Consider the following 27,040-nt stretch of genomic DNA (forward strand, 5'->3'; position numbering starts at 1 on the left):
CCAGCACTGACAACCATAAAGTTCTCCAGGAGACCTCGGGTTGTCATGCCGACACTCCGGTGACCAGCAATCACGTGATGCGGGTCACCGTTGTGCGTATTTCCGATTGACAGCGGCATTTAACTAGTTAATAGCTGCGGGTGGATCGCGATTCCACCCGCGGCTATTGAGGGCACATGTCAGGTGTTCAAAACAGCTAACATGTCCCAGGAAAGATGTGGGCTCATCGCCGGAACCCACATCGAAGGGAGTCCGACATAGCGTAAATATACAACCGATGTCGGAAAGGGGTTAAAGACAGCCTGTCTAATAATTCATGCTGCCTAAACCAAGGACATCTGAAAACAAGGACAGGCTCCCCCAGCATCTATAATCCTTTTCTACTTACAAACAAACAGTGTTAGGCCTCATTCAGACGTCTGTGTTGCACATACAATACATGTTGTATGCATTTTTTTCATGCATAGAACACGCACCCATTATACAGTAATCTATGGTGCTATTCTCATGTCCATGTTTTTTCTCGGACCGGGTGTGCAAAACTCACGGATGTATGTCCAGATCTAAAAGTGCTAATATAAGTCTATGAGCCCATGAAAAACACATACAGCACATGGATACAGCACATGCTGTCCATATTCAACACTACAGAGTATAGGAGAAGCTTTATAATGTAGGTATTTATCCATCCGTGAAAAACATCAATGACACTGATGGTAAAAACGGACACACAGACCAAACACTGATCACAGCGGTTGTCATGCTCGCACCTTGGCTGAATGGCGCGAGCCGGGGGGGTTGTGGCCCCACTGTGTCACAAACCAGACTACCCTGGAAGAGGCGTAAGTACGGCAGCTACCTCGGTCTTCACTGGAGCCTCTGATGGTGAGGTCAGGCTTGTGCGGCAGGTAGCTGCCGGGTGCCACTCCAGGGTGGTGTCTGACTGTGGCTGCTGATCCCACTCGGGAACAGGACACCTGGACGGGTGCGAGTGACAAGCAGGCTGAGACACAGGACAAGCGGACACGGCTTGGTACACTGGCAAGCAGGCACGGCTTGGAGACACAGGGCAAGCAGGCACGGCTTGGAGACACAGGGCAAGCAGGCACGGCTTGGAGACACAGGGTAAGCAGGCACGGCTTGGAGACAGAGGGCAAGCAGGCATGGCTTGGAGACAGAGGGCAAGCAGGCATGGCTTGGAGACACAGGGCAAGCAGGCACGGCTTGGAGGCACAGTGCAAGCAGGCACGGCTTGGAGACACAGGGCAAGCAAGCACGGCTTGGAGACACAGGGCAAGCAGGCACGGCTTGGAGACACAGCACAGACTGGCGTGATATGAGAAGGGACAGGTAGGGGTCTGTTCACACAGCAGGTGTAGGCAGGAGGAGTGTTGCATGTTGGAACAGGATTTGGACCTGTTCACACAGGAGGTGCAGGTATGGATATAGGCAGGAGTGTGGAGTAGGCTGGGCTGCAAGGGAGCCGTGCAGGCAGAGCGGCAAGGGAGCCATGCAGGCAGTGCGGCAAGGGAGCCATGCAGGTAAAGCGGCAAGGGAGCTGTGCAGGTAGAGCGGCTAGGGAACTGTGCAGGCAGAGCGGCTAGGGAGCCGTGCAGGCAGAGCGGCTAGGGAGCCGAGCAGGCAGAGCGGCTAGGGAGCCGAGCAGGCAGAGCGGTTAGGGAGCTGAGCAGGCAGAGCTGCAAGGGTGCAGATGCACAGACAGGGAGGACACAAGGAAAGACACAGCAGGGAAGGAAGCCACAGACAAAGAGAAAGGGAGACTAAGGTAGGACAGAGTACAGACAAGATACTGGGACAAAGACTCAAGGGCCAGGATATTCAGCCTTCTGGCAGGCAGGCAAAGAACACAAAGCAAGGCTAAGAGTATTCCTACAGAGAAGGAGATACACAGAACAGGGCATGGCTTCCTCAGCAGCAAGATAATAACTGAGTATAGACATTGCACAGGCAATGTTTCAATGGGTGTGGTGGAACTAAATAGTCAAGGGCTCTAGATGATTGGTCAGTGACAGATTAGACAGGTGCACCCTGACTGCATAAGAACCAGAGAGTTCTGGCGCCGCCCCCCTATACACACATAGCCAGGAAACATACAGAAGAGCAGAGGCACAGAGCACAGGGCTGGCAATAGACAGAATTCACAGCATGACCCGGAGCAGTGAGTAAGTTGATGTGCAGGGGATGGGAGGCCATGCAGTGACACCAGCAGGGTTGTTACAGCGGTACCATTTTGTTAACGTATATGTTTAAACATGGACGTGTGAATGAAGCCTTAGGACTTGTTCACATTTTCCATTTTCCACGCAGAACTGAACCTTCGAAGTGCTTTTTCAAATCTATCTCTTTGATAACTCTCTTCTCGACCCTCTCCAATCCGGTTTCCGCTCTTTACACTCCACTGAAACTGCCCTCACTAAAGTCTCTAATGATCTACAAACAGCTAAATCAAATGGTCATTACTCCATGCAAATTCTCTTGGATCTCTCTGCAGCGTTCGACACTGTGGATCATCAGCTCCTCCTCACTATGCTCCGTTCCATTGGCCTCAAGGACACCATTCTCTCCTGGTTCTCCTCCTATCTCTCTGACGCTACTTTACTGTATCTTTTGCTGGTTCCTCCTCCTCTCATCTTCCCCTTACTGTTGGGGTTCTTCAAGGATCAATCCTAGGCCCCCTCCTCCTCCGCTATGTCTAACATCATGTCCTCACTATATCTGAAACTGAACCTGTCAAAGACTGAACTCCTTGGGTTTCCTTTCGCTACTAATGTACCTATACCCGACATTGCCATTTTCGTGTGTGGCTTCACTATTACTCCCCAGCAACATGCCCGCTGTCTTGGGGTCATACTTGACTCTGAGCTTTCCTTTGCCCCCCACATCCGATCACTGGCTCGCTCTTGTTATCTGTACCTCAAAAACACTTCTAGAATTCGACCTTTTCTTACTTTCGACTTCGCAAAAACTCTTACTGCTTCTCTTATTCATTCTCGCCTCGACTATTGTAACTCTCTACTAATCGGTCTCCCTCTTACTAAACTCTCCCCTCTCCAATTTGTCTTGAATGCTGCAGCCAGGATCAAATTCCTCACCAATCGTTACACTGATGCCTCTACCTTGTGCCAGTCATTACACTGGCTACCCATCCACTCCAGAATTCAGTTTAAACTTATTACCCTCACCCACAAAGCCCTCAATGGCTCAGCACCACCCTACATCTCCTCCCTTGTTTCAGTATACCACCCTACCCGTGTCCTCCGTTCTGCTGATGACCTGAGGTTAGCATCCTCAATAATCAGAACCTTCCTCTCCCGTCTCCAAGACTTTACACGTGCTGCGCCAATTCTTTGGAATGCACTTCCCAGGTCAATACGATTAGTTCCCAATCCCCACAATTTTAAGCGTGCCCTGAAAATGCATTAATTCAGACTGGCCTACCGCCTCAACACATTAACCTAATCTATCCCTGTGTGGCACAGTCAAAAGTTTTACCATAACCAGGTTCCCCGCACCATGTTCCCACATGCTTTATGCATCCATTAGCCCTCTGTGTCTGTACTGTTACACACTTAACATTATGGCTGGTCCATACAATCAGGGCAACTGTTACCACCCACCTTTCGTGTCTACCTCTTTCCTCATAGACTGTAAGCTTGCGAGCAGGGCCCTCATTCCTCTTGGTATCTGTTATGATCTATGTGATTATTGTTATGCTGTAATGTCTATTGTCTGTACAAGTCCCCTCTGAAATGTAAAGTGCTGTGGAATATGTCGGTGCTATAGAAATAAAATTTATTATTGTTATTATTATTAAATCTGTTAAATGCCAATTCTTTCAGCGTTTTTTGCAGTGTTTTTCACCCTTTCAAATGAAAGAAAAAAATGCTTGCAAAAATGCATGTATTTTAAGCCATCATTCTAGGTTTTGACACAAGTCTACTCAAATACTAAACGTACACAGACCCTTAGGAGTCCTCCCTATCTGAGCCTCACTGCTCCCTTTTTACGGATTATTTGTAAAAAAAAAAAAAAAAAAAAGTAGAATTCTTACTGAGCAGAAGTTGAAACCAGATTCTTAGAAAGCATGAACTAGGCTTTAAAATAGAACTGCACCATGGAATTAGAAATACAAGGACACAAAATAAGGTAAAGTATAGTACAAAATGAATAGCTTTAGAAAGACTAATCAGTAATAAAACAAAATAGCTTTAAAGCTGACTATAGTTAATTACTGTTAGGCCTTTATTACACAAAACTTCCTTTAGTAGCACAGTTTACAAAAGACAGCAGCTAAAAAAATGTATATTCTTAAAGAGAATCCGTCAGCAGGTTTTGCTATGTAATCTGAGAGCAACAGCAACCTGATGTAGGGGCAGAGAGCCTGACTCCGGGGATGTTTAACTTGCTCACCAGCATTTTTGTTTCAATACAATCAGTGTTTTATGAGCAGGAGATTATCACTGAAGGGGAAGATGTCACACGCCAGGCATGTCCAGCTAATCTGTGTAACCCCACCCCCACCACTGATTGGCAGCTTGCTAACAATGCTCAGTGTACACAGGAAGCTGCCAATCAGGGGTGTGGGTGGCGTTATACACAACTCAGCATCTTGACCACTGCTACATCTGCAACAGAGAAAACAGCGCTGGAATCAAGCTTTCCCTTATATCATGCTGCTCTCAGATTACATAATAAAAACCTGCTGACAGATTCCCTTTAACTGCCACATTGAAATTGTTGCTGTAAGTTGCTGACCACCAGAGTTGGTAGATAATAACTATTAAAGCAATCCAGAAACCACTATAGCAGAAATACTATCACTAACTCTGAAATGACCTCATAATGTAAAAGTGTAAGGGACATTCTTTTCTTTTAGAAAATGTAAGGCTGTGTTCACACGTAGCGGTTTTTTTTTTGCGTTTTCGCTGCGATTTTAAGGCTGTGTGCCCACGATGCATTTGTTAAGCGTTTCCGCAGCGTTTGTGCCGGATCAGACGCTGCAGAAATGCTTAAAAGATGCATCAAATTAATTAGCATGCGTTTTTGGCTTTTTGTGCCAATGCATGCGTTTTTAGCCGCTCAGGAATCGCTAAGCGGCTAAAATCGCAGCATGTTCATTAATTCCCGCATTGCTCAGCGTTTTTAGCCATCCCCAATGATCCCAGAAATCGCGTGTCAAAAAATGCGTCAAAAAACGCGCAAGAAACGCGCGGAAAAAGACGCGCGTTTTCTGGGAAAGGGGATCCTTTTCCTGAGCGTTTAAAAGCGCTAGCGTGGGCACATAGCCTAAATGCGCGATTTTGCTGCGAAAACGCAAAAAAAAGCATCCCATGCAATCCTATGTGATTCCGCACATGCTGTGTTAATGCTGCGGATTTTTCCGCGGCGGAATTTTATACGCAGCATGCTCATTCTTTGTGCGGAATCGCAGTAAAATCCGCACACATAGGAATGCATTGTTCTGCTTACTTTCCGCATGTGGCTGTGCCCACCATACGAAAAGTAAGCATAATATTTGAGGGCGGTACCCACAGTGTGGAGGAGAGGAGACTGTCCTCCAGGCTCTGGGTACCATATCCCTGTAAAAATAGAATTCAAATAAAAAATTGTCATATTCTCACCTTCCGATGGCCCACGCAGTGTCACCAGGCCTCAGCGATGCTCCCGGCAGGTCCCGGTCATTGTCACAAGGCATCACCGGGAACGGGACCTGCCGGGAGCATCGCGATGATCGGGAAGGCTGCGCGGGACATCAGAAGGTGAGAATAACACGATTTTTTATTTTTTTTATTATTTTTAACATTATATCTTTTTACTACTGATGCTGCATAGGCGGCCTCAATAGTAAAAAGTTGGTCACACTCATCAAACACTATGTTTGACGAGTGTGACCAACCTGTCAATCACTTTTCCAAGCGATGCTACAGATCGCTTAGAAAACGCTAGTTTTTCCACGGGAAATAGGCGGGAATTAAAATGCGGTTTTCTTGCATACTTCCTGTGGAATGGAATTCCCGCAGAAATTTCCGCGGCAATTCCGAAACGTGCGCACATAGCATAAGTGTGATTTTGCAAAGCATAAAAACTATTTCAGTAAGCGTTATGTATCAGTGTTCTGTCACTAGATGGCAGTGTTCCTCTTGTGACTTTATAAGTTATGGAAGGTTGCCCAATACTTTTGGTATGTAGATAGAATATCAAATGTTTCTCAGAAAGTTAAAGAATATTTAACCCCTTACCACCCAAGGTGGATTGCACATTAATGACCAAGCCAATTTTTACAATTCTGACCAGTGCCACATTTAATACAGTTATACCTCTATACTGCGTTTTTTATTCTCCTTACTTTTTTGAGGCACAATAGATCTAAAAGAGTCACCGTTATAATTCCATCAGAGATGTTCAGAGAATGATGTTTACCTCATTCAGATTTGCACTAGGCACTTTGTATGTGAACAAGCTTTCTTTGGTGATTTTACTACTTACTATTTATTCATATTTTGGTGTTCCTTATTTCTCCATGTACCTTTGATTCTTAAATAGCAGTTTTTGTTCTGGTGTGCATTTTTAGTACTTACCTTATATTTATCCAGTGTTTTGTTCTCCATCACGTTCCGCTAGCTTGATGTGCGTTTATGCATTTTACCGTTTCACAATTTTTAAATTATGCTTTAATCAATAAAGATTATTTTTAATCTTCCATTTTTTTTGCATTTTTTCGTTGTACCTCTAGTCACATTTTTGGAGGTTGTGTACATATATTAAGCAAATGGACTTGTTTTGCCCAAATACTTTTTGGTTGTAAAACTGTGCTAACTAATTTTTATGTTTAGTTAAGTTGCACCGTTGAATGAACCTGTGGAGTACACAGTGTTTATTGGGACCCAATTGTCAGAGACTGAAACAGCAGTGATCGTGGAAATTCCAGTGACTGAAGTGAGTACAATATTGCATATTGCATTAAAGAGACTTGCTGTTTGTTCATGTGAGACAACAGGCTGTGGGAACTGTTCTAACCATCGCCACGACTACCATGCTGGCTGTCTTACACTGCCACCACCATGTCTCACTGTTGGGATTGCATTGGGCAGTGCCTGGTTTTCTCCACACATACCGCTTAGAATTATCACCAAAAAGTTCTATCTTCATCTCATCAGACCAGAGAATGTTATTTCTCACAGTCTGGGAGTCCTTCATGTGTTTTTTAGCAAAGTCTATGAGGGCTTTCATATGTCTGGCACTGAGGAGAGGATTCCGTCAGGCCACTCTGCCATAAAGGTGGAGGGTTGCAGTGATAGTTGACTTTGTGGAACTTTCTACTATCTCCCTACTGCATCTCTGGTACTCAGCCACAGTGATCTTGAAGTTCTTCTTTACCTCTCTCACCAAGGCTCTTCTCCCACGATTGCTGTTTGGCTGGATGGCCAGGTCTAGGAAGACTTCTGGTGGTCCCAAACTTCTCCCATTTAAGGATTATGGAGGTCACTGTGCTTTTAAGAACTTTGAATACTCCAGAAAATTTTTTGTAACCTTGGCCAGATGTGTGCGTTGCCACAATTCTGTCTCTGAGCTCCTTGGCCAGTTCCTTTGACCTCGTGATTCTCATTTGGTCTGATGTGCACTGTGAGCTGTGAGGTCTTATATAGACGGGTGTGTGCCTTTACAAATCAAGTCCTATCAGTTTAATTAAACACAGCTGGAATCCAATGAAGGAGTAGAATCATCTCAAGGAGGATCACAAGGAAATGGAGAGCATGTGACGTAAATAGGAGTGTCTGAGCAAAGGGTATGAAGACTTAAGGCCCAGTCACACTAAGCGACTCACCAGCGATCCCGACACCGATATGAAGGTGTCAGGATTGCTGGTAAGTCGCTATGTGATCGCTGGTGAGCTGTCACACAGACAGCTTCATCAGCGATCAGCACAGCGATGCCGAGCGCCCGGCATCGCTGGCTATCGCTGTAGAAAATAGTATCAAAATAAAAAATATAGTTATTCTCACCTTCTGACGTCCCGTTCAGCCATCCTGCCTCTCTCCACGCTCCGGTCCCAGTGATCCTTTGCACGAATGACTGCGAGATGTCACGGTCTCGCGGGATAACAAAGTCTCGCGGTCATTCATGCAAAGGATCACTGGGACCGGAGTGTGGAGAGAGGCAGGATGGCTGAACAGGACGTTGGAAGGTGAGAATAACTATATTTTTTATTTTTTTTTATTATTTTTTTACACCTGATCGCTGGTCTCCCGCTGTCACACACAGCGATGCGTGCTGGCCAGCGGGAGACCAGCGACCAAAGAAATGTCCAGAGGTTTCTTGCAGCGATCAGCGATACCGGCAGGGGGGCCGCTCGCTGATCGCTGTCACACACAGCAATCTCGCTGGTGAGATCGCTGTTACGTCACAAAAGTTGTGACTTAGCAGCGATCTCGCTACCAAGATTGCTTAGTGAGACGGGGCCTTTATGTCCATGTGATATTTGTTTTTTTTTCTTTTTTAATAAATGTGCAAAAATTTCTACATTTGTTTTTTTCCATCAAGATGGGGTGCAGAGTGTACATTAATGGGAAAAAAATGAACTTTTTTGAATTTACCAAATGGCTGCAATGAAACAAAGAGTGAAAAATTTAAAGGGTCTGAATATTTTCCGTACCCACTGTATAACTTTTTTATTTTTCTGCTGATGGAGCTGTATGATGGCTTGTTTTTTTTGTGGGACAATATGACATTTTCAGCTGTATCATGTTTATTTATATTCATCTTTTCATCGTTCTGGACACGACAATACTAAATATGTGTACTTTTATTGTTTCTATTTTTTTTCCTAAAAATATTTATTCTTGGGTATATACAGTGTGTATATATATATATATATATATATAGATTTTTTATGTTTTTATTTTTTATATATATATATTTTTTTTTTTTTTTACAGTTTTATTGTAACTCTTTTTTTACTTTTTTACTTTGTCCCACTATGGGACTATCATTTTTTGTAGGCTCATCGCTAGTATAGCATGGGGATGCAATAAGACTTTCCCATTACTGGGATAGGACATGAGAGCTGCTACTGCTGAGATTCTATGTAAGTGAGAGGAAGGAGAAGCTCCATCTCTAGCTCCTCCTTCCTCCCATCTTCACAGAATTTTAAAGGCACCAACTGCCTTCTCGTATTTCAATAAAGGGAAAGTCTGCCTTCACTGAATACAGTTTCAGTAAGACATGTAGAAATAGTTTAGGGTATTACTTACAAAAATGTATAAATTAACTAAATAAGAAAGGTATATATTCCCCTCAAAATAATACAAACTATAAACTTTAATACATGTTACACATTACAACCTTATAGTGTGCTATTATTTTTGTGTATGGTATGGCTGCATTATAGGAATTTTTAATCTTTAGTAACAATGAACACAAAAGGGGTAGTAGTAGGCAGCGATAGAAGGCTAAGATGAATTTTAGAAGCCAAAGCATGATGAATTGCTCATTATTAAATTGGACTTTTCCTGGAACTCTCAAAATTTCCTTAAATGACTTTTCACATAATATGGAATATTGTAACATTGCTAACATGGGAGGAAGAAGCTGATTCATTTATATATATAAATTCATATTATATTATTACATATTATAGCATATTTTGCATTACTCATGGGAAATACAAGACAAAAAAATAAAACATTAAAAACTCACATGTATTAAGGCTTCCTTGGCAAGTGTCTCAAATGCCAGGTCTACATTTATATTATCTTTGGCACTGACTTCAAAATACAGAACTTTTCTTTCTTTACACCAGGAAACTGCTAATTCCCGAGAAACCTGCAGCAGGTAAAGACATGATCAATTCTGAGCAATTCTCCTTCGTGACCGTTTATATTTTTTTTATACGTTTTGTATTATTAAATCTTTTAAAGGAAATGTAATCAACAGGTATTTTCTATATAATCTGATGGCAGCATAAGGTAGGGGCTGAGACGCTTATTTCAGCGATGTGCTGTTTTTTCAATACAATGAGTGTTTTATCAGCAAGAGATTATCACTGATAGACTAGCTCTATGAGCATCCTGGTTCAACTCCACCCCCAGTAGTGATTAGCAGCTTACTATCAATATACAACATGCACAAGGTTTTATATTGTATACATGGGCCAGGCCAAACAAAGTGAGCAACAATGCTGCAACATCTATATCAGAAGTGCTGGAGCGATCCCCTGATGTTTTCCCTCAGTACAGCTGAGAGGTTTCTTGAAGAATACACAACAATCTGTCACAAGTTTGCTACTGGAGGCCATTCCTTCAACCTGAATTTCCAAGACATGGGCTCCGACTAGATGTAGAAATACGTTAGAAAAGGTGTATCATTCACATTGCGATATCCCAGAGATGCACAATGGCTGTTTTTAACCCTCTTCCTGCCTGTGCACTGTTAGGCCTCATTCAGACGTCCGTGTGGCGTGTACGTGTTCGATCCGTTTTCTTTTCACACATACAACACGTAACACAGACCGTCTGTCCATGCAAAACTCACGGAGACGGGTCCGACTTTCTCCAGTATCACAAATGAAAAGGCCAATACAAGTCTAAGGGGCCGTGAAAAAACATGTACAGCACACGGATGGCATCAGTACAGTCCATGTGTCATCCATGTGCTCTCCTTATTTACCACTGCAAAGTATAGGAGAAGCTTTGAAATTTCTTTATCCATCCATGAAAACCACTAAAGACACTGATGGTAAAAACGGACACACGGATGACAGACTGATGGTAAAAATGGACACACGGATGACAGACTGATGGTAAAAATGGACACACGGATGATAAAAATGGACAAACAGCCCAAACACTGATGGTAAAAACGGACACACGGATGACACTGATGGTAAAAACTGAAAAACAGCCCAAACACTGATGGTAAAAACGGACACACGGATGACACTGATGGTAAAAGCAGACACACGGATGACACACTGATGGTAAAAACGGACACACGGATGACACACTGATAGTAAAAACGGACACACGGATGACACACTGATGGTAAAAACTGAAAAACAGCCCAAACACTGATGGTAAAAACGGACACACGGATGACACTGATGGTAAAAGCGGACACACGGATGACACACTGATGGTAAAAACAGACACACGGATGACACACTGATGGTAAAAACAGACACACGGATGACACACTGATGGTAAAAACGGCCACGGATGACACACTGATGGTAAAAACAGACACACGGATGACACACTGATGATAAAAACAGACACACGAATGACACACTGATGGTAAAAACTGACACACGGATGACACACTGATGGTAAAAACAGACACACGGATGACACACTGATGATAAAAACAGACACACGGATGACACACTGATGGTAAAAACGGACACACGGATGACACATTGATGATAAAAACAGACACACGGATGACACATTGATGATAAAAACGGACACACGGATGACACACTGATGATAAAAACAGACACACGGATGACACACTGATGATAAAAACGTACACACGGATGACACATTGATGATAAAAACAGACACACGGATGACACATTGATGATAAAAACGGACACACTGATGATAAAAACAGACACACGGATGATACACTGATGGTAAAAACAGATGGATGACACACTGATGGTAAAATCGGACACACAGATGACACTGATGGTAAAAACGGACACTTGGATGACACACTGATGGTAAAATCGGGCACACAGATGACACTGATGGTAAAAACAGACGGATGACACACTGATGGTAAAATTGGACACACAGATGACACTGATGGTAAAAACAGACGGATGACACACTGATGGTAAAAATGGACAAACAGATGACACTCTGATGGTAAAAAAAAAGGACACACAGTGTCAGACGTGTGAATGAGGATTTAACTTAAGAAAATTTGAGTTGTTTTATGAACTGGTGAGTGTCATGATTAAATTCCTACTTCAGTGAATATTAGATGTGTGTTGGATAAACCCTTAACATGGGGCCCATTGGCAGCAGTAGGCCGATTCAATTCCTTCCTATGAGTTGAAAATAGAAATGAGGTAGGGGGTATAATCTCCTAATAGTAGAACTCCTGGGGCTGAAATTCGGCCCTGGCGTTTGAAGGTACTCACCCCCATGCTGCCCCGACATTAAACAAGTACTTTCACATGGTAATAATGCCTCCAATGCACTTTAACATAGCAATAATCCCCCCATTGTCCCTCCATATTGTCTTACTGACTTCCATTGTGCATCCAGAAAGTAATAATGACCCTACTGTGCTTTCACATGGAAAGAACGCCCTCAGGGGGCTTTAGCATAGTAATAGTGCCTTAACAATGAAGTGACACAATCGTAATTCCTTTTGTCCCATTCATCTTGCTACCTCTGCAGGCCACAAATCTTAAAGTAGTCCTTGGCTTATCACAATGAGTGGCAGAGATGGAAGCTGATTTCTTTCTGCTCTGCTACTGTTTTTAACAGGGTACAGATACTGTTACAATTGATGTGTCACCTCTTCCCATGAAGTCCACTGTTGGTACTGGCCCATTTGGCATTTGCCAGAATTACCAGATGGGAAGCTTGACTGGCTGCTTACTGGGAAGAATGTGGTGCTTAGGGTATCATACGGGACACAGTGCCTACAGATTCATATTATGGACACACAAGGACCTCATTTACTGCCATGCACACTTTTTTATGCGAATAAGGCCTTATAGTTATCAAAAAAATCTAAGTAAAGCATCTGCCTCTTTTTAAGGCCTACTTTTCTTCCCCATTTCTAAGACACCCCACAACCCACATATATCACCAATGGCAGGAGGCTATATAAATACAATCGGATCCTTCTGCACTATCTACTGCAATCCTGGTGCACTTTTACCCTCACCTGTATCTGGTTGCATTTAGGGTATGAAACAGCTAAACACTAAATGAATAAGTGTCAACAATGCCATCTGACCACAATGAATAGCACATCCATACCTGTCGATCCTCCAGGTCAATCTTGTTACCTAGAATAATTATAGGGAAATTAGTGACAGGTGTTTGTATTTTATCCATAAAGTCTGCCCTCCAGGTCTCAAGAGCTGAAAAAGATTCTTCATCTGTGACATCAAAGACCAGAAGACAACCGTCAGAGCCTTTATAGAAGGAGGACACCAAAGACCGGAATCGTTCCTGTCCACCTGTGTCCCAGATCTATGAAAGAGAACATATCTGAGCTGGGGGATCTACAGACATAAAGTCACTCATATTTTCAGATACAGACCTCTCATCTTATAAAGAAAGAAGAGTATGTAATTATAATGCAAAATACCGTATATATGAATCATTAAAGGAACTATATAGTTACTATACTATAATTACTGTACTATACAGTGCTAAGAATCTCACATTTCTAAGACAAGTACATATACAGTAGAAGTAATGCCTGTACCCACTTATTTCTATATTTTTAGCTACTTATTGCATTGTTCATGTGGGGGGGGGGGGGGACTGCCTCCATCTTGGTCATTCACTTCAGTTGTCCAAAGCTATTTTGATCAATATAATAAAAGTTCTTACATATTGACTTAAAGGGGTTGTCCATCTTTTAAGGCCATTTTTGTAAGTAAATGCATGCATTTTGGGATAATGATTTTTTTTGTAATTGGGTTTCATTATAAATTTTACACCCTTTGGCTTTTACAGGATCTTTGTTTCCCTTCCACTTTACTGTGTTGTAATCTGTGGCCACATATCAGCTGAGAGAAGCTCAGAAGAAGACAGATAAAAGAGTAAGGCCAGGGTCACACTAACCGACGCAAAATACGGTCCGTAGTTTACAGGCGTAATACGGATGAATGACCCCTAAATAGTGATCCGTATGTCATCCATAAGCAAGGTGTGGTCGCGTATTTTGCGCATGTAAGCATCCGTATGTAATCTGTATGCTGAGATTTTCTCGCCGGCTTACAAAATGGACATATAATGGAGCCCTATGACAGGTTTTATAACACAAACGAAATAATAGATATAGACACACACACATATACACATATATATATATATATATATATATATATATGTATTCTATGTCATTGAGACATATAAATATTATATATATATATATATATATATATATATATATATATATATATTTATATGTCACAAAGTTCTTCATAGCAGAATAGCCGCTAATTGAATTGCCGGCTTTTGTCAAATTATTCCCCAGCCCGACATGAAATGACACGTGGTTTACATACAGTAAACCATTTAATTTTAATTTTCTTTTTTGTATGTCTTTCATTAGTAATTAGCTGAGGGTTGATGTGTAAAATTTGGGAGGTGTAGCTGTTAATTTAAGGAGTTAATTCGTTGCTACACCCCCCAAATTTTACACATCAACCCTCATCTAATTACTAATGAAAGACATACAAAAAAAAAATGTAAATGAAATGGTTTACTGTATGTAAACCATGTGTCATTTCATGGGGAATGATTTGACAAAAGCCGGCAATTGAATTAGCGGCTATTCTGCTATGAAGAACTCTGTGACATATAAATATATATATATATATATATATATATATATATGTGTCTCAATGACATGTGTGTATATATATATATGTATTCTATGTGTCTATATCTATTCTTTCGCTTGTGTTATAAAACCTGTCAGTGTGAGTTTACTGTATAGCTCACTGAATTGCCGGCTTTTGTAAAGGACACTGGGTACGTATTTCTCGCAAGTCACACATCTGGTCCGTGTGTAATGCGTATTTTTTGCGCACCCATAGACTTGCATTGGCGTACTACGGGCGTAGTACGCTGACAATCGCAGCATGCTGCGATTGGCACAGACCGTAGAATACAGATGAGAAATATACGGCTGATGGGAGCTGCCCCATAGAGAATCATTTGTCCGTGTGTAATGCGTGCTTTTAACGCCTCTCACTCGTCCGTGTTCCTCGCCAGTGTGACCCCGGCCTTACACACCTTCCTGATGGATTGTCAGAACGAGCTCACTGGCGGATTCTCAGGTAAAGAGGTCGGCCACTTTGTCTAATTAGGGCAGTTTTCCACGCAAACAGCAAAGCCCTCCTGTCAATAAAATGGCTGACGATCATGTGACCAGGTCAGACTATTAGGCTCCTTCAAATGTAAGACACATGAGATAGGAAAGTTGCTTTTCTGTTAGAAGAGACTGATAGACTGGTTTTGTCACACGCGCATCCACCGGCAGCCATTGTATGGACAGAAGTTCTGGTTAGTTTCTGAGGAAAGCTGCACTAACCAGATAACCAGAGAAAATGGACAACATCTTTACCTGCGAATCCGTCAGTGAGCTCGTTCTGACAGGAAAGTTGGAAATCCTTTTATCTGTCTTTTTTTTTAGCTCTTCTCAGTTGATTTATTGCCACAGAAGATATTAAAAAATAATCAGCTAAGTATATTTTTTTGTAACTAACCTGCATCTTTAGGGTCTTGTTTTCCAGCTGGATGGTTTTGGTGAGTATATGCGCTCCCAGTGTATTCCGGTAGTCATTTCGAAACCATTTATGTACATATTGATTCAAAAGGGAGGTCTTTCCAGTTCTGTAGACATAGGAGGAATCACAAAATTTCATAATGTTTTTTGGTTTCTTGTTGTATATTGTATTGGTACTGTTTGTGTGCAAAACAAGTTGTTTGTAGGTTCTCAATTGTGCAGAAGATCTGATGTAATCCTTTTAATTGCTGCTCAAGGAAAAGTGGTAGCTGCTTTTCAGGTTACTGAGAAGGAAGTGATTGAGGCCCATCCCTGACTTTATGTTGTTACTGGTGCAAAACATTAGCTTACTTGCCAACAATCCTGATTTTTTTTTTAGAAGAATCCTGGTACCGGACCAAAACCATATCACAAAGTGGAATTTGGGAGTGTTTCTAAGCAATCCTGGGATCAAGAGTATAATATTCCATATTTTTCATCTAAAATGTTGCTAAATATAGATTAAGAAGCCTACATGCCGTATGTGGAGTCGGGAAGGAATTTTTTTCCCTAATGTGAAACTTACTGTTTGCCACATGGGTTTTTTTTGCCTTCCTCTGGATCAACATATTAGGGCAGGTTAGGATAGGATATGGGTTGAATTAGATGGACTTAAAGTCTTCCTTCAACCTTAATAACTATGTTACTATGTTACAGGCAATAAAAATATAGGCTAGCATCTTCAATATGTGAGGATGTTGAGGAAAGGGGTGTGTTGCCCATGTCTAGAATTACAAGTAGGCGGCATGCTCTCCTAGCTGCTTCCGCCTTTATGCAGAGGTAAAGGAGCGGGAGGTAGATCCCCATATAGTCACACGTGAGAACATCTCAGATTCTGCTACCAGGATATCCTATGATAGTACTTTAGACAAGTACAGACGCCTAATAAAAGGAATTTCCACCTTACTACTTTTTCATATATCCAATTTATGCCCAAACACTTTTAGTGAAACCAGGAGCAATGGTCCCTATTTGAATAGTCTATGATGATTTCTGCAGTGTTTTAGGGCATCATTGTTAAGTTGACACTGCTCTCTTGCAAGTTTTTAAAGGGACTTTTTATCTCACATAACAACTCTAATATGTGGTGTCCCAGGGCCTTAGAATTAGTTTTTAACCACATTTTGTCATTTATGCCCTGCATCTCATAGCAATGAAATGTCAAAGTGTAATGGGGGTTTTTCTGCAAAAAAATGATTCCCTTATTGATCTTACCCAATAGGACCAATAAGATTTATTTTCAGATCCACTTTCTGGTCGGAATACATGAAGAGCTGAAAGATGTGAAAAAGACATATGTATTGTTAACTTAACAAGTTTCAACATTTCTTTATACATTTCATAGCTGAGGTTTGAAGAGTTTTTATGTGCAGTAATACTATATGATTATTGAATATTATGAACTGCCAACTGAAAAAAGAAAGTCCTCTGTCCTTATTGTTTCACTTTCTTAATGGAGTCTGTTAAAAAGTCACTTTCTCATTTCAGCATTCTGGTCAGTATTTTACATCAATATTTGTTAGCCAAAACCATGGACGAAACCTACCCAAGATATGATGGAAAAATTGAACCTCTTCTATGCTATGAACCCACTAATTGTTTAGGCTTTCAGATACTAATGCCAATTACTGACCAAAATACTGCAGTGTGAAAGTGGCTTAGACTAAGTTCAATAAACGGAACCTGTCACCAGCAAAAACCCTATTAACCTGCAGATATGGGGATAATTTGCAGGTTAATAGCGCATAGCCAAACGCTGCAGGGAGAAAATCAACTTTATTCCCTGACAAATGACAATGCTCTGGTTTCCGTCATGTGGGGCGCCATCGCTGGTTCAGTCACCGCCCTGAGTATAATGAACGGCAGCTGTAACTGCACCCCCCGCACTGACTGACAGCTGAGCCCCAATGCAGAACAAGTGTCAGTCAGGACCGGTGAAGCGTGTGTATTCTCAGCGCGGTGACTGAACCTATTAACCTGCAGATTAGACTGATATCTGCAGGTTAATAGCATTTTTTGCTGGTAACAGGGTCCCTTTAAGCTATCCAGTTGATATGCATGTAATAGTTTTGTAAAAATAATCATGTACCTTAATTTATCCTTTTCTTTCCATGGTAGCATTTAAAGGAGCATTCCCATCACCAAGATCCTCTCCCAATAAGAAGTAGATATAATAATAGCAAATATCTCCAATTAGAAATGAAGTATAGTTTTCTCCCTCTCTTGAGTCCTATTGCTTTAAATTTCAGACATTGGCGACTGAGGCGGATCCGTCAAAAAAAACGGATCCGGTGCATCCATCGGATCCGTTTTTTTGCACTTTGGCGGATTTTCACTGACGTCAAACAACGGAAGTGTGAAACAGGCCTAAGGTCCTGCAAAGCCTGAACATGAGGAGAGAGACATAGCGAATCAGAAAAACTATTCTACATTTCTAATTGGAGGTACTTGCTAATATTATTATTATTATTACAGCTACTACTTATTGGGATAGGATCTAAGAGATGGGAACACCACTTTAAAAAGTAACCATAGTCTTAAATATTATTTTATATATCAATAGTACACTTAAGAACAAGCAACTTTGCAATATGTCTTATCAGAGGAATCAGCTTCTTTCTGCTCCTGATCATTCAGACTGATGATACAGTCTCAAAATTCTCAATTCACGGGTAGAATCTGTATTCAGTGACTATTGTTCATTACATTAAGGAGATAGGAGATGACAATTGTGACTCATAATTTGGCTAACACTAACAGGGTTGACATTCCAAAAGGGTCTTCTTAACGGTTTTTTGAACAGATTTTTATTTTAAATGAAAAGTAGAAATGGACCCCAAACACAGGACAGCATTTCAATCATCAACTTGTGACCAGAGTAGTTAGTGAAGGGGACTGTAGACTGCTTATTTTAGTAACTACACCTACACCTGCCCCTGGCACAGACGATGTACAGCTGTAGTGCAGTGTCTACTTAAGGGCCTGTCACACTAAGTGATATCGCTAGCAATATCGCTATAACGTCACTGGTTTTTGTGATGTTATAGCGATATTGCTAGTGATATCGCTATTTGTGATACTTACCTCCAACCACTCCCTCGCTGGTTATCGCTGATCGCGCGAGAACGTCCTGGACCGTTTCTCGTCGTGGGCTTCCTGTGGCGCCAACGAGCGACGCGTGGACGCGGGCGGGAGGACGCAGGATTGCCTGGTGTGACAGGTAAGTAGCGAACCCCGTCCCCAGCGATGTCGCTGGTGAGATCTGCCTGTGTGGCAGCTCACTAGCGACCACTTAGAGATGCACCAGCGATCCTGACCGCGTCATATCGCTGGTCGGGATCGCTGGTGCATCGCTAAGTGTGACAGTACCTTTATACACAGCCTGCTTGATCCTATCTCTAGCCTAATGGGCTTCCATGCATAGTTGACCTGACCATATACAGTATGTATACTATATCATCTATAATAACTCATAGTAACTGTTTGTCATATATAATATACTATAGTAACTCATCGCCTTTCTCCAATTGCATCATATGAATGGGAAGTAGGACGTTAGTAAATGGAATCCCTTAACTTTGTCTAATGACTAAGATGTCATGGTCACTTTTGACTGCAAAATGTAAGGGTTTAAACACCTGGCTTGTAGCTGTCTCCCAGTCTGCAGGGTGTCAATTGTCTGTCACAGCTGACACCCACTTCTGATGGCGCAGGCTCAAATCCTGGGATGGCACTCTACTGTGAATACTCAGCAATTTATATTAAAGCCCACCAAATGATAATGCAAATATATTTCATGGAGTGGTAAGAGGTTAATGGGAACTTGTCACCTACAAACACGCTATTTACCTATTTAGTGTTTGAATCATGTTTATCTGGTCTTTTTGAACAAGCGGCTACAGGGAGAAAATTAAGTTTTATTCTCCCTGCAGCTGCTCACTTTCAGTTATTGGGGTGGTTTGGGGGGCTTTACCAGTCACTGTACTCCATAAAGTGAGCGTGCTGTTATCTCTCCCCCTGCACCTCTACTCTACAGCATATATGTCCAGAGCAGGCTATCAGTCTGAGTGCTCCTATGATGTCTATGGGAGAGCCGCCACCAGAAATATCTAGCTGCGACTTATTTTCGGAAGAACAAATTGGACATGCCAAAATTGGATATGCCGGATCCTTTACTCCCCTGACAGTCAATTACCCAAGGCTCCCATACGCATTAGACTCTGATGAACAGTCAATATCAGCTGGTTCGGACATTAGTCTAGTACATACGGGGGGTAGACGCTATTCTGATAATTGTATTTACACTTTTTTTTCACAAGATAAATATAAGCAAATGTGAACTTTACATGTGCAACCAAAGATAAAAGTATATAATATATTAATAACAATCGAAAGTAGGTTGGCTGTTCTGCTTATTGAAATAGGTTTGAGGGTTTAAAGTAGACTGTCGCCCTAAGAAAATGACGACAAGAAACCATAATGATAAAGTTACACTAAGAAGCAGGAAACATTTTGGCATGCATATGCAGCACACATCATACACACAGGTCGGGCTAATATGTGTCTTCTAAACCTATAGCCTGTCATATGACAGTGACACTTGGGGCATACAGTAATTATGGGGCATGCAGAAGTACTAGTAGTAACTGAGACCTATTACTGACCAATATGAGGTCGATTTTGCCTTGGCCTCTAGGAGTTATAATTTACAAGACAACTACATTTACGAACAGGACTCTTACCATAAATGGTTAACTGAAAAATGTTTTTACATTTTTTTTCCGTATAATAAAAGTAATATATATAACAACTGCCTACATATATTAAAATATGTGTAAATATACAGACTTATAACATTGGATTCGTATCAGAAGGCGTTGTCCAGTAACATCCAATTTCATGAACTTTCCATAGGAAAACGTCATGAAAATGAGTTCGATGGGGATCTGACACCCAACTCCCTCGCTGATCAGGTGAAAGCGGCTGTGGTGGAGACTGGAGCTGTTCTGCAGTACCTGGCAGCAGGCGCTACACATTAAATGGAGCTGTATTCTGCACCTCCTTCCATGTGTTTATATCTAGATAGTAACAGAGCAAATAACAGTGATTGGTAGGGGTGCTAGGTGTCGGATCCCTCAATCTCTCATTAGATAGATCTTCAGTATGGTGTGACCGGACAACCCTTTAAACACTTGCATTTCTTTCCTTTATGTGATTCCTGAAAGCAGAGCCTCACCTTTTACATTGTTCTTTCTTGCAAACTTATAAGATCTTTAGCGAGATGCATTATTTACTTTTATCAAAAGCAAATGTTAAAAGTAGGTACTACAGTCATAGGGAAAAAAAGTAACAACATTAAGAATGTCTTACATTATTCTACAAATTCTGTATTATATACATACCTTCGGGTGCACATACTCCCTTCTAAAGCTGTTCTTACTTTCGTGGGCTTGAGCAGATACTGAAAATGAGGAAAGTCAGCGAAGAACAAAAAATATCTTGGCTGTCACAGGCCTCACGTCACTCATTCTTTGCATTCAATCACCGGTGACGTTCTGCTGCTCTTTGAGATCTATTATAGCAGTAGCTTGTATCCCTGCATGAGCCCCATTGTGCCTCTCCTTCTTCCCCTCTTATACCCAGCTGGTCACAGTATTTCACCCTCCCTTCTTATGAAGAGGATGGCCTAGAGTGACTTCAGTACAACTTTGTTCTCTCCACTTCTACCACAGCACAAGGGAGGAGCACAGGGAATGTGTGAGCAGCTATTACATGTGATCATAGAACTGTAAATGGTGCGTAGCCCTAGGCTTAGGGATAGTCTGTGCTATAACCCTGTAGAATTTGTACTAGACAGCACATTTTGTAGCCCTTATCTCCAGTTACACAGGGAGGCCCATCCATCTAACTACTAGATACATATACTGTATGGCATAAACGGTAACATACAGTTCATTTGTTCATTAACATAAAACTGGAATGTAAGACATGTCCTACAATGTGACAGAGTCTGTACACATTATTTTATATTTATGTTACTTTTGGCAGAGGGAAAGTTCCCAGGGCCCACATGTGTCCCCAGGGACAATCAAACATATAGATTTCCATATACCAAGATTATATGTCAAAAAAAGTATCCTTTTTCACATCTTTATATTTAAAAAAAAAAAAGTATCCTGGATCCGGCTGTAGAAGGTCTTACTTTCTATAAAGCCGGATCCAGGATGACTTTCTGTCACACTTGACGCACCCGTGACTGTACCCTCAATTCTACAAGTGACCTCTGGACACTCAGGACCCTGTTTCTCAGGATGAGAGGCAAGGAACAAACAAACCAGTCTGAGGGCATTCACCTCTGATGTTGAAACCCACATCCTCTCTTCTGGACCATAACCCTTCCAGTGCACCAAAGACTGCAGGGAACGACGATGAAGACGAGAATCAACAATCCTCGAAATCTGGAACTGCAAATTACCCTCAACAATGATTGGGGGCAGCAGCAGGGGAGAGGACTCAAGAGGTTCAAGATACTTCTTGAGCAGAGACCCGTGGAACACATTGTGAATTTTAAGAGCCTGGGGTAACTCAAGAGGAAAAGCTGCAGGGTTAATGACGGCGGTTATTTTATAGGGCCCAATAAAGCTAGGTCCCAATTTCCTGGAAGGGAAACAATTAGGTCCAGACCTGTCAAAGTTTTCTGTCAGCCATATGTTTGAATCTGTCTCCCATTACCCTCAAATTACTCTGAACCCCTTGCCACACTGAAGAGAGGGACAAAGCAAAATGTTCCTCCTCAGGAACTCCCAAAGCCCTTTCCCCACTAAAAGTACCAAACTGTGGATGGAAACCATATGCACCAAAAAACGGTGACCTGCTGGTAGATTCTTTTTGATGATTATTAATAGCAAACTCAGCATCAGCCATACTGACTCCAGCTCCACTGTCCGCAAACACAGACATTTTCTCACTTCTGCTCTCTAGCACCACCCCTGCTGTCAGGACAAACCGAGAATTACAGGTTGAAGACAAACATAAAGAGAAAAAAAAAAAAACATAGTCAGCTTCCTGGTCTACTTATTCCCAAGCCAGCTAACGCCCAGCACGGATCATGGTGAGTCGCCACTGAACTTATTAGAACACAAGAAAAAAAATCCAGCACAAGGTGAGTGGCTAAAATGAATCAATTTTATTGGACAACTACATAAAGAATGAAAAACTAAAGTAAAAATTCTTAATACAGCAATTACCTATACACACCAGAGGAGAAGATCTACGCATTTCAACTTAATAAGGTCTTATTCATGATCTAATCATTAAGAATTTTTACATGAATTTTTCATTCTTTAGGCTGTGTACCCACGTTGCATTTTTTTAAGCGTTTCCGCAGCGTTTGTGCCAGATCAGACGCTGCAGAAACGCTTAAAAGCTTCCTATTAAATTTAGTGCATTTTTGGCATTTTGTGCCAATGCATGCGTTTTAAAACGCTCAGGAAGTGCTTAGCCTTCTCCAATGTTCCCAGAAAATGCGCGTCAAAAACGCACGTCTTTTGTGCAGAAAACGTGCAAGAAACGCGTGGAAATAAAATGCGCGTTTTCTGGGAAGGGGATCAGTTTCCTGAGCATTTAAAAACGCTAACTCGGGCACATAGCCTTATGTAGTTGTTCAATAAAATTGTTTCATTTTAGCCGTTTCACCTTGAGCTGGATTTTTTTTCTTGTGTTCTAAGAAGACAAACATACCCCTTGATTATCAAACTCCAGGCTCCAAAGAGTTAATTGAGTATCTTTTTGTTTAGGAATCAAAGGACAGGCCCCAATGAAATGTCCCATGTTCCCACGAAAAAAAAACCACAACCTTCTTCTTGTGAATGTCGGGAGAGACATATGACGCGGATGCACCTCCTAACTGCAAGAGTCCCTCTAACTCCACAAGTATAGGTTCACCCCCAGACTACCCCCCCGACACAGAGGTATTGTCCCCTAAAGAGGGTTCAAGAGAAGGTGGTCTTACCAATCTATCCTGCAGGCGTCTATCCACCCATATAGCCAATGACATGGAAGCCTCCAATGACTCAGGAGTTTCATAGACTGCCAAAGAATCTTTTAACCTTTCAGTAAGACCTTGACGAAATTGGCTTCTAAGATTCAGGTTATTCCATTTGGTATTGGTTTGACCACCTGTGAAATTCAGAGCTATAAGTTTCCACTGAACGATTGCCTTGCTGAAGGCGGCAAAACCTGGATTCAGCCAATGAAATATGGTCAGGATCATTATAGATAAGGGCTAAAGCCCTGAAAAAACCTTCTACAGACTGGAGTCACATAGAATCCTGTGGCAGAGAATATGCCCAGGACTGAGGATCCCCTTGCAACAGTGAAATCACCATTCCCACACATTGCTCCTCATCCCTAAAGAAGTAAGGATGAAGTTTAAAATACATACAGTTTACAATTTTCTTTAAATACAAAAAACCTGTCCCTACCTCCTGAAAACCAGTCCGGGAGGGCAATTTTGGGTTCAAGCTGGACCAGTCTACCCGCAGAATCCCCCACAACAGGAGTCTGCAGCCGCTGCCGTTGCTGCTGAACCTCAGAATGAAGGTAGGTCCCTTCCAGTGACAACCTCTGTAGCTGAAAGCACAGAAAGCCAGAGAAAGGGGATGCATGAACCAGGGGGGGGGGGAGTAAAAAAACCTCATACCAAAAAAAAACACCCAAAAAAACAAGTGTCAGGGTTTTTTTTTCTTTACAAAAGTGTACAGTTGACAAAAGTGTACAGCTGGTGTTAATGTCATGCTGGGTGACTGATAAGTAAGTGCACAACAAAGGGGAAAGGGAGGGGGGGACCAAACACTAAAGAAGTCAGGAATGAATATAAACCTTCAGCACAGGTGTCTAATTAGCAGCAGAAGGTGGAGGTAACCTTTAGGTCCTAAAGGGAGAGAGATATCACTCCACAACAGAGATACAAAAATCAAGAAGATTAAAGACCTTCTACAGCTGGATTCAGGATGACTGTCTGTCATGCCTGACACACCCGTGACAATAGGACTACTTTAACAGCAAGCACCCTGCAGATCTGGGGCTAGTGGGAAAGGCTCTTTATGAGAGATGGCTTGTTGTGTTGAAGGATCCAGGTCCCCCAAAAATTGGAAGTCACCTGACAAGTGTTGGCTCCAGAGGGGTTAGTGATGCAGTTATCTATAGAACCCCATGAGAGAAGTGCTCACATCGGTGTTGAGAAGACCTTTCAATGGTTATAGCGGCTGGTGTATTGGCCCCAACTGCGACAGGTGGTTGAAGAGGCTTGCCGAAGATGTTGCCTGTGCGAGATGAACAAACCTCCAGAACAGAGGGCCCGTATCCAATCCATCCGAACCACTGTGCCTTTGTAGGTGTTGATGATCGACTGCCTGATGATTGTGACATCTCACAATGGTTACAAATAATGATTAGCGATGACTGACCACTTACCAAGTTCACAGTGGTGATCCCAACTTGGGACCAGACAGCAGCAGCGGCAGCCAGAGCGATCTTCCGGGACTTCATTCGCACATATGGGTGCCCGAAGAGGATTCATTCCAATCATGGGGCCCGCTTCCAGGGAAGAGTAATTGAAGAGCTGCACCGTCTCCATGGAATTGATGTCTCGAACCCTACCATATCACCCACAGAGCAACGGGGCCTGCGAATGAGTCAATCGGAACTTGTTGTAAATGTTACAAACTTTGCAAGAGAAAAAGAAGATAAAGTGGCCCAAATTCGTCTCTGAGTTAGTGTGGGTCTACAATAGTCGAGTCCACGCGACTACTGGGAACATGCCCTATATGCTATTGTTTGAGCAAAGTGAATGAAAGATTACTGAGCTGGAGCTTGACTCCAAAACATCTGCCCAGGCAGTAGTCTGAGTACCTGGGTCCAGCAACACTGGCACTCCAGACAGTGAGGCATCTGGTCGAACAGAAGTTTCAAGAGGTGGACCATTCAGGTCCGCCCTTCAGTCAGGAATCTGTGTGCTAGTGCAGGCCAAGCAACCCAAGAATAAGTTGGATCACCGCTTGGAAGAAGTATCCTACCAAGTAATGAGGAAGATTCACTCTGATAGTCCAGTCTATGAAGTCCAACCCGAGGCCTCCGAGGGAGCACCGCCTCTAGTGTTACACCGAAATATGCTACTGCCCTGTTCCTCTGAAGTGGAGGAGCCTTCCAATATGATGTCCCCAACGGGACTGGCTGAGACAACGCGAAGAGGAGCCCTAAGAGATTAAGTAGACTGGATCACTGTGCTGTTGGCATCACCGGAGTTGCCAATGCCACTTTCGAAGTGGGCAGTAAATGAGTCAAGGGATGACCTATGGTCCCAGGTGACTCTGGGTACCCAAGAATAACATCGGAAAAGTCCCGCAGGACCAAAGCACCAGTGATACGCACAGGATGAAATTGTTTGAGAACAGATACAGCAGAAAATCCGAGAGTGCTCTCAACTATTGGTCAAAATTCATGCTACCCTTGGGAAAATAGGGGTAGGAAGACAAGAAGAGCCAATAAAACCCATGAAAGATTCTGCATGATGTATCATTAGCACAAGAAGGCTGCCACCTACTGGCTAGATGGGATCATGTGGAACCAACCAACACAGGAAGAATTACAGGGGCACGAGTTCAAATGCGGCACCTGGTCAGGTGCCTTGAATGACGAAGTTCACAGATATTAAGGTCCTGCTTGTCAAACCATGGGGGGATTTGGCACCAAGAGAGAAAGAGATGCTGACGTGGACCAGGGACTATGCAGAAGCCAGAGTGAGAGGCCTCAGAAGAAAGCATGTACCAGCAGGGTGCTGGCCACTGTTAGACAAAGCCTGGACGTTGCCCAGTGAGATGTGAAAACCCAAATACGCTGGTCACGACCCCAGGACCAGATCTACGCCAATTAAAACACGCCGGTCAAGGTCCAAATCCATGCTGTATGCCAATCAAATTCCAGATGATGCCAGCCGAGAGCCGGAGCCCAGCTCTCTTTTCCCAAGGCCCAGGAGAAACCCGTTTTCAATCAAGCACCAAAGATCCAAGAGGAGACTTTGACAGAGGAGGATGCATGTGGTAATAGGAAGGAGACACAAATGATCCAGGTCATCTCTTCCGGCACCAATGTATGGTACAGGGGTCGGCCTGGGCTAGGACAACAGGTGGGGTGGTGGCTGGCTGGAGCAAAGGAGGCTCTGTGTTCCTTGATAGACTTCATTAGGAGGACTTGTGGCCTAGCAGGAAAACCCAGTGACCTTCACTAGGGCCATTGTGTCAAGAGCAGCTCTCCCAGAAACGGTTGTACCACACCTGTCAGATAGACTCCAGCATAAATCCTGTAAGAGACTTTGATTATTCAGATTGAACATTAAGATTTATTGTATGTCCTGTATTGTATAACACATTTGTGTTTGTGCTGTTTTCTACTGCTAAACTGCTTCCCAAGTTCCACAAATTCCCCCATACCG

The 27,040-nt window shown here is 42.5% G+C and overlaps 1 protein-coding gene across 4 annotated transcripts in view; it reads right to left on the reverse strand.

Annotated features, from left to right (window-relative positions):
* RAB7B (RAB7B, member RAS oncogene family) overlaps positions 1-21,282 on the reverse strand; it is a 123,051-nt gene extending 101,769 nt beyond the window's left edge. The window contains exons 1-6 of one of the 4 annotated variants that reach the window (XM_073587237.1): positions 20,952-21,282; positions 20,786-20,874; positions 16,765-16,823; positions 15,491-15,617; positions 13,023-13,238; positions 9,718-9,843 (exon numbers count right to left, since the gene is read on the reverse strand). In XM_073587237.1, coding sequence (XP_073443338.1) covers positions 9,718-9,843; positions 13,023-13,238; positions 15,491-15,617; positions 16,765-16,817 — 522 coding nt within the window. In that variant the 5' untranslated portion in view covers positions 16,818-16,823; positions 20,786-20,874; positions 20,952-21,282. The remainder of the gene's footprint in view (positions 1-9,717; positions 9,844-13,022; positions 13,239-15,490; positions 15,618-16,764; positions 16,824-20,785; positions 20,875-20,951) is intronic. The other 3 variants (XM_073587236.1, XM_073587238.1, XM_073587239.1) reach the window with 3 other exon arrangements.
* Between the last annotated feature and the right edge of the window lie 5,758 nt (positions 21,283-27,040).

The sequence above is a fragment of the Dendrobates tinctorius genome, unplaced genomic scaffold (assembly GCF_039654945.1).
Source record: "Dendrobates tinctorius isolate UK_male_01 unplaced genomic scaffold, ASM3965494v1 ptg000098l, whole genome shotgun sequence".
NCBI lineage: Eukaryota > Metazoa > Chordata > Amphibia > Anura > Dendrobatidae > Dendrobates > Dendrobates tinctorius.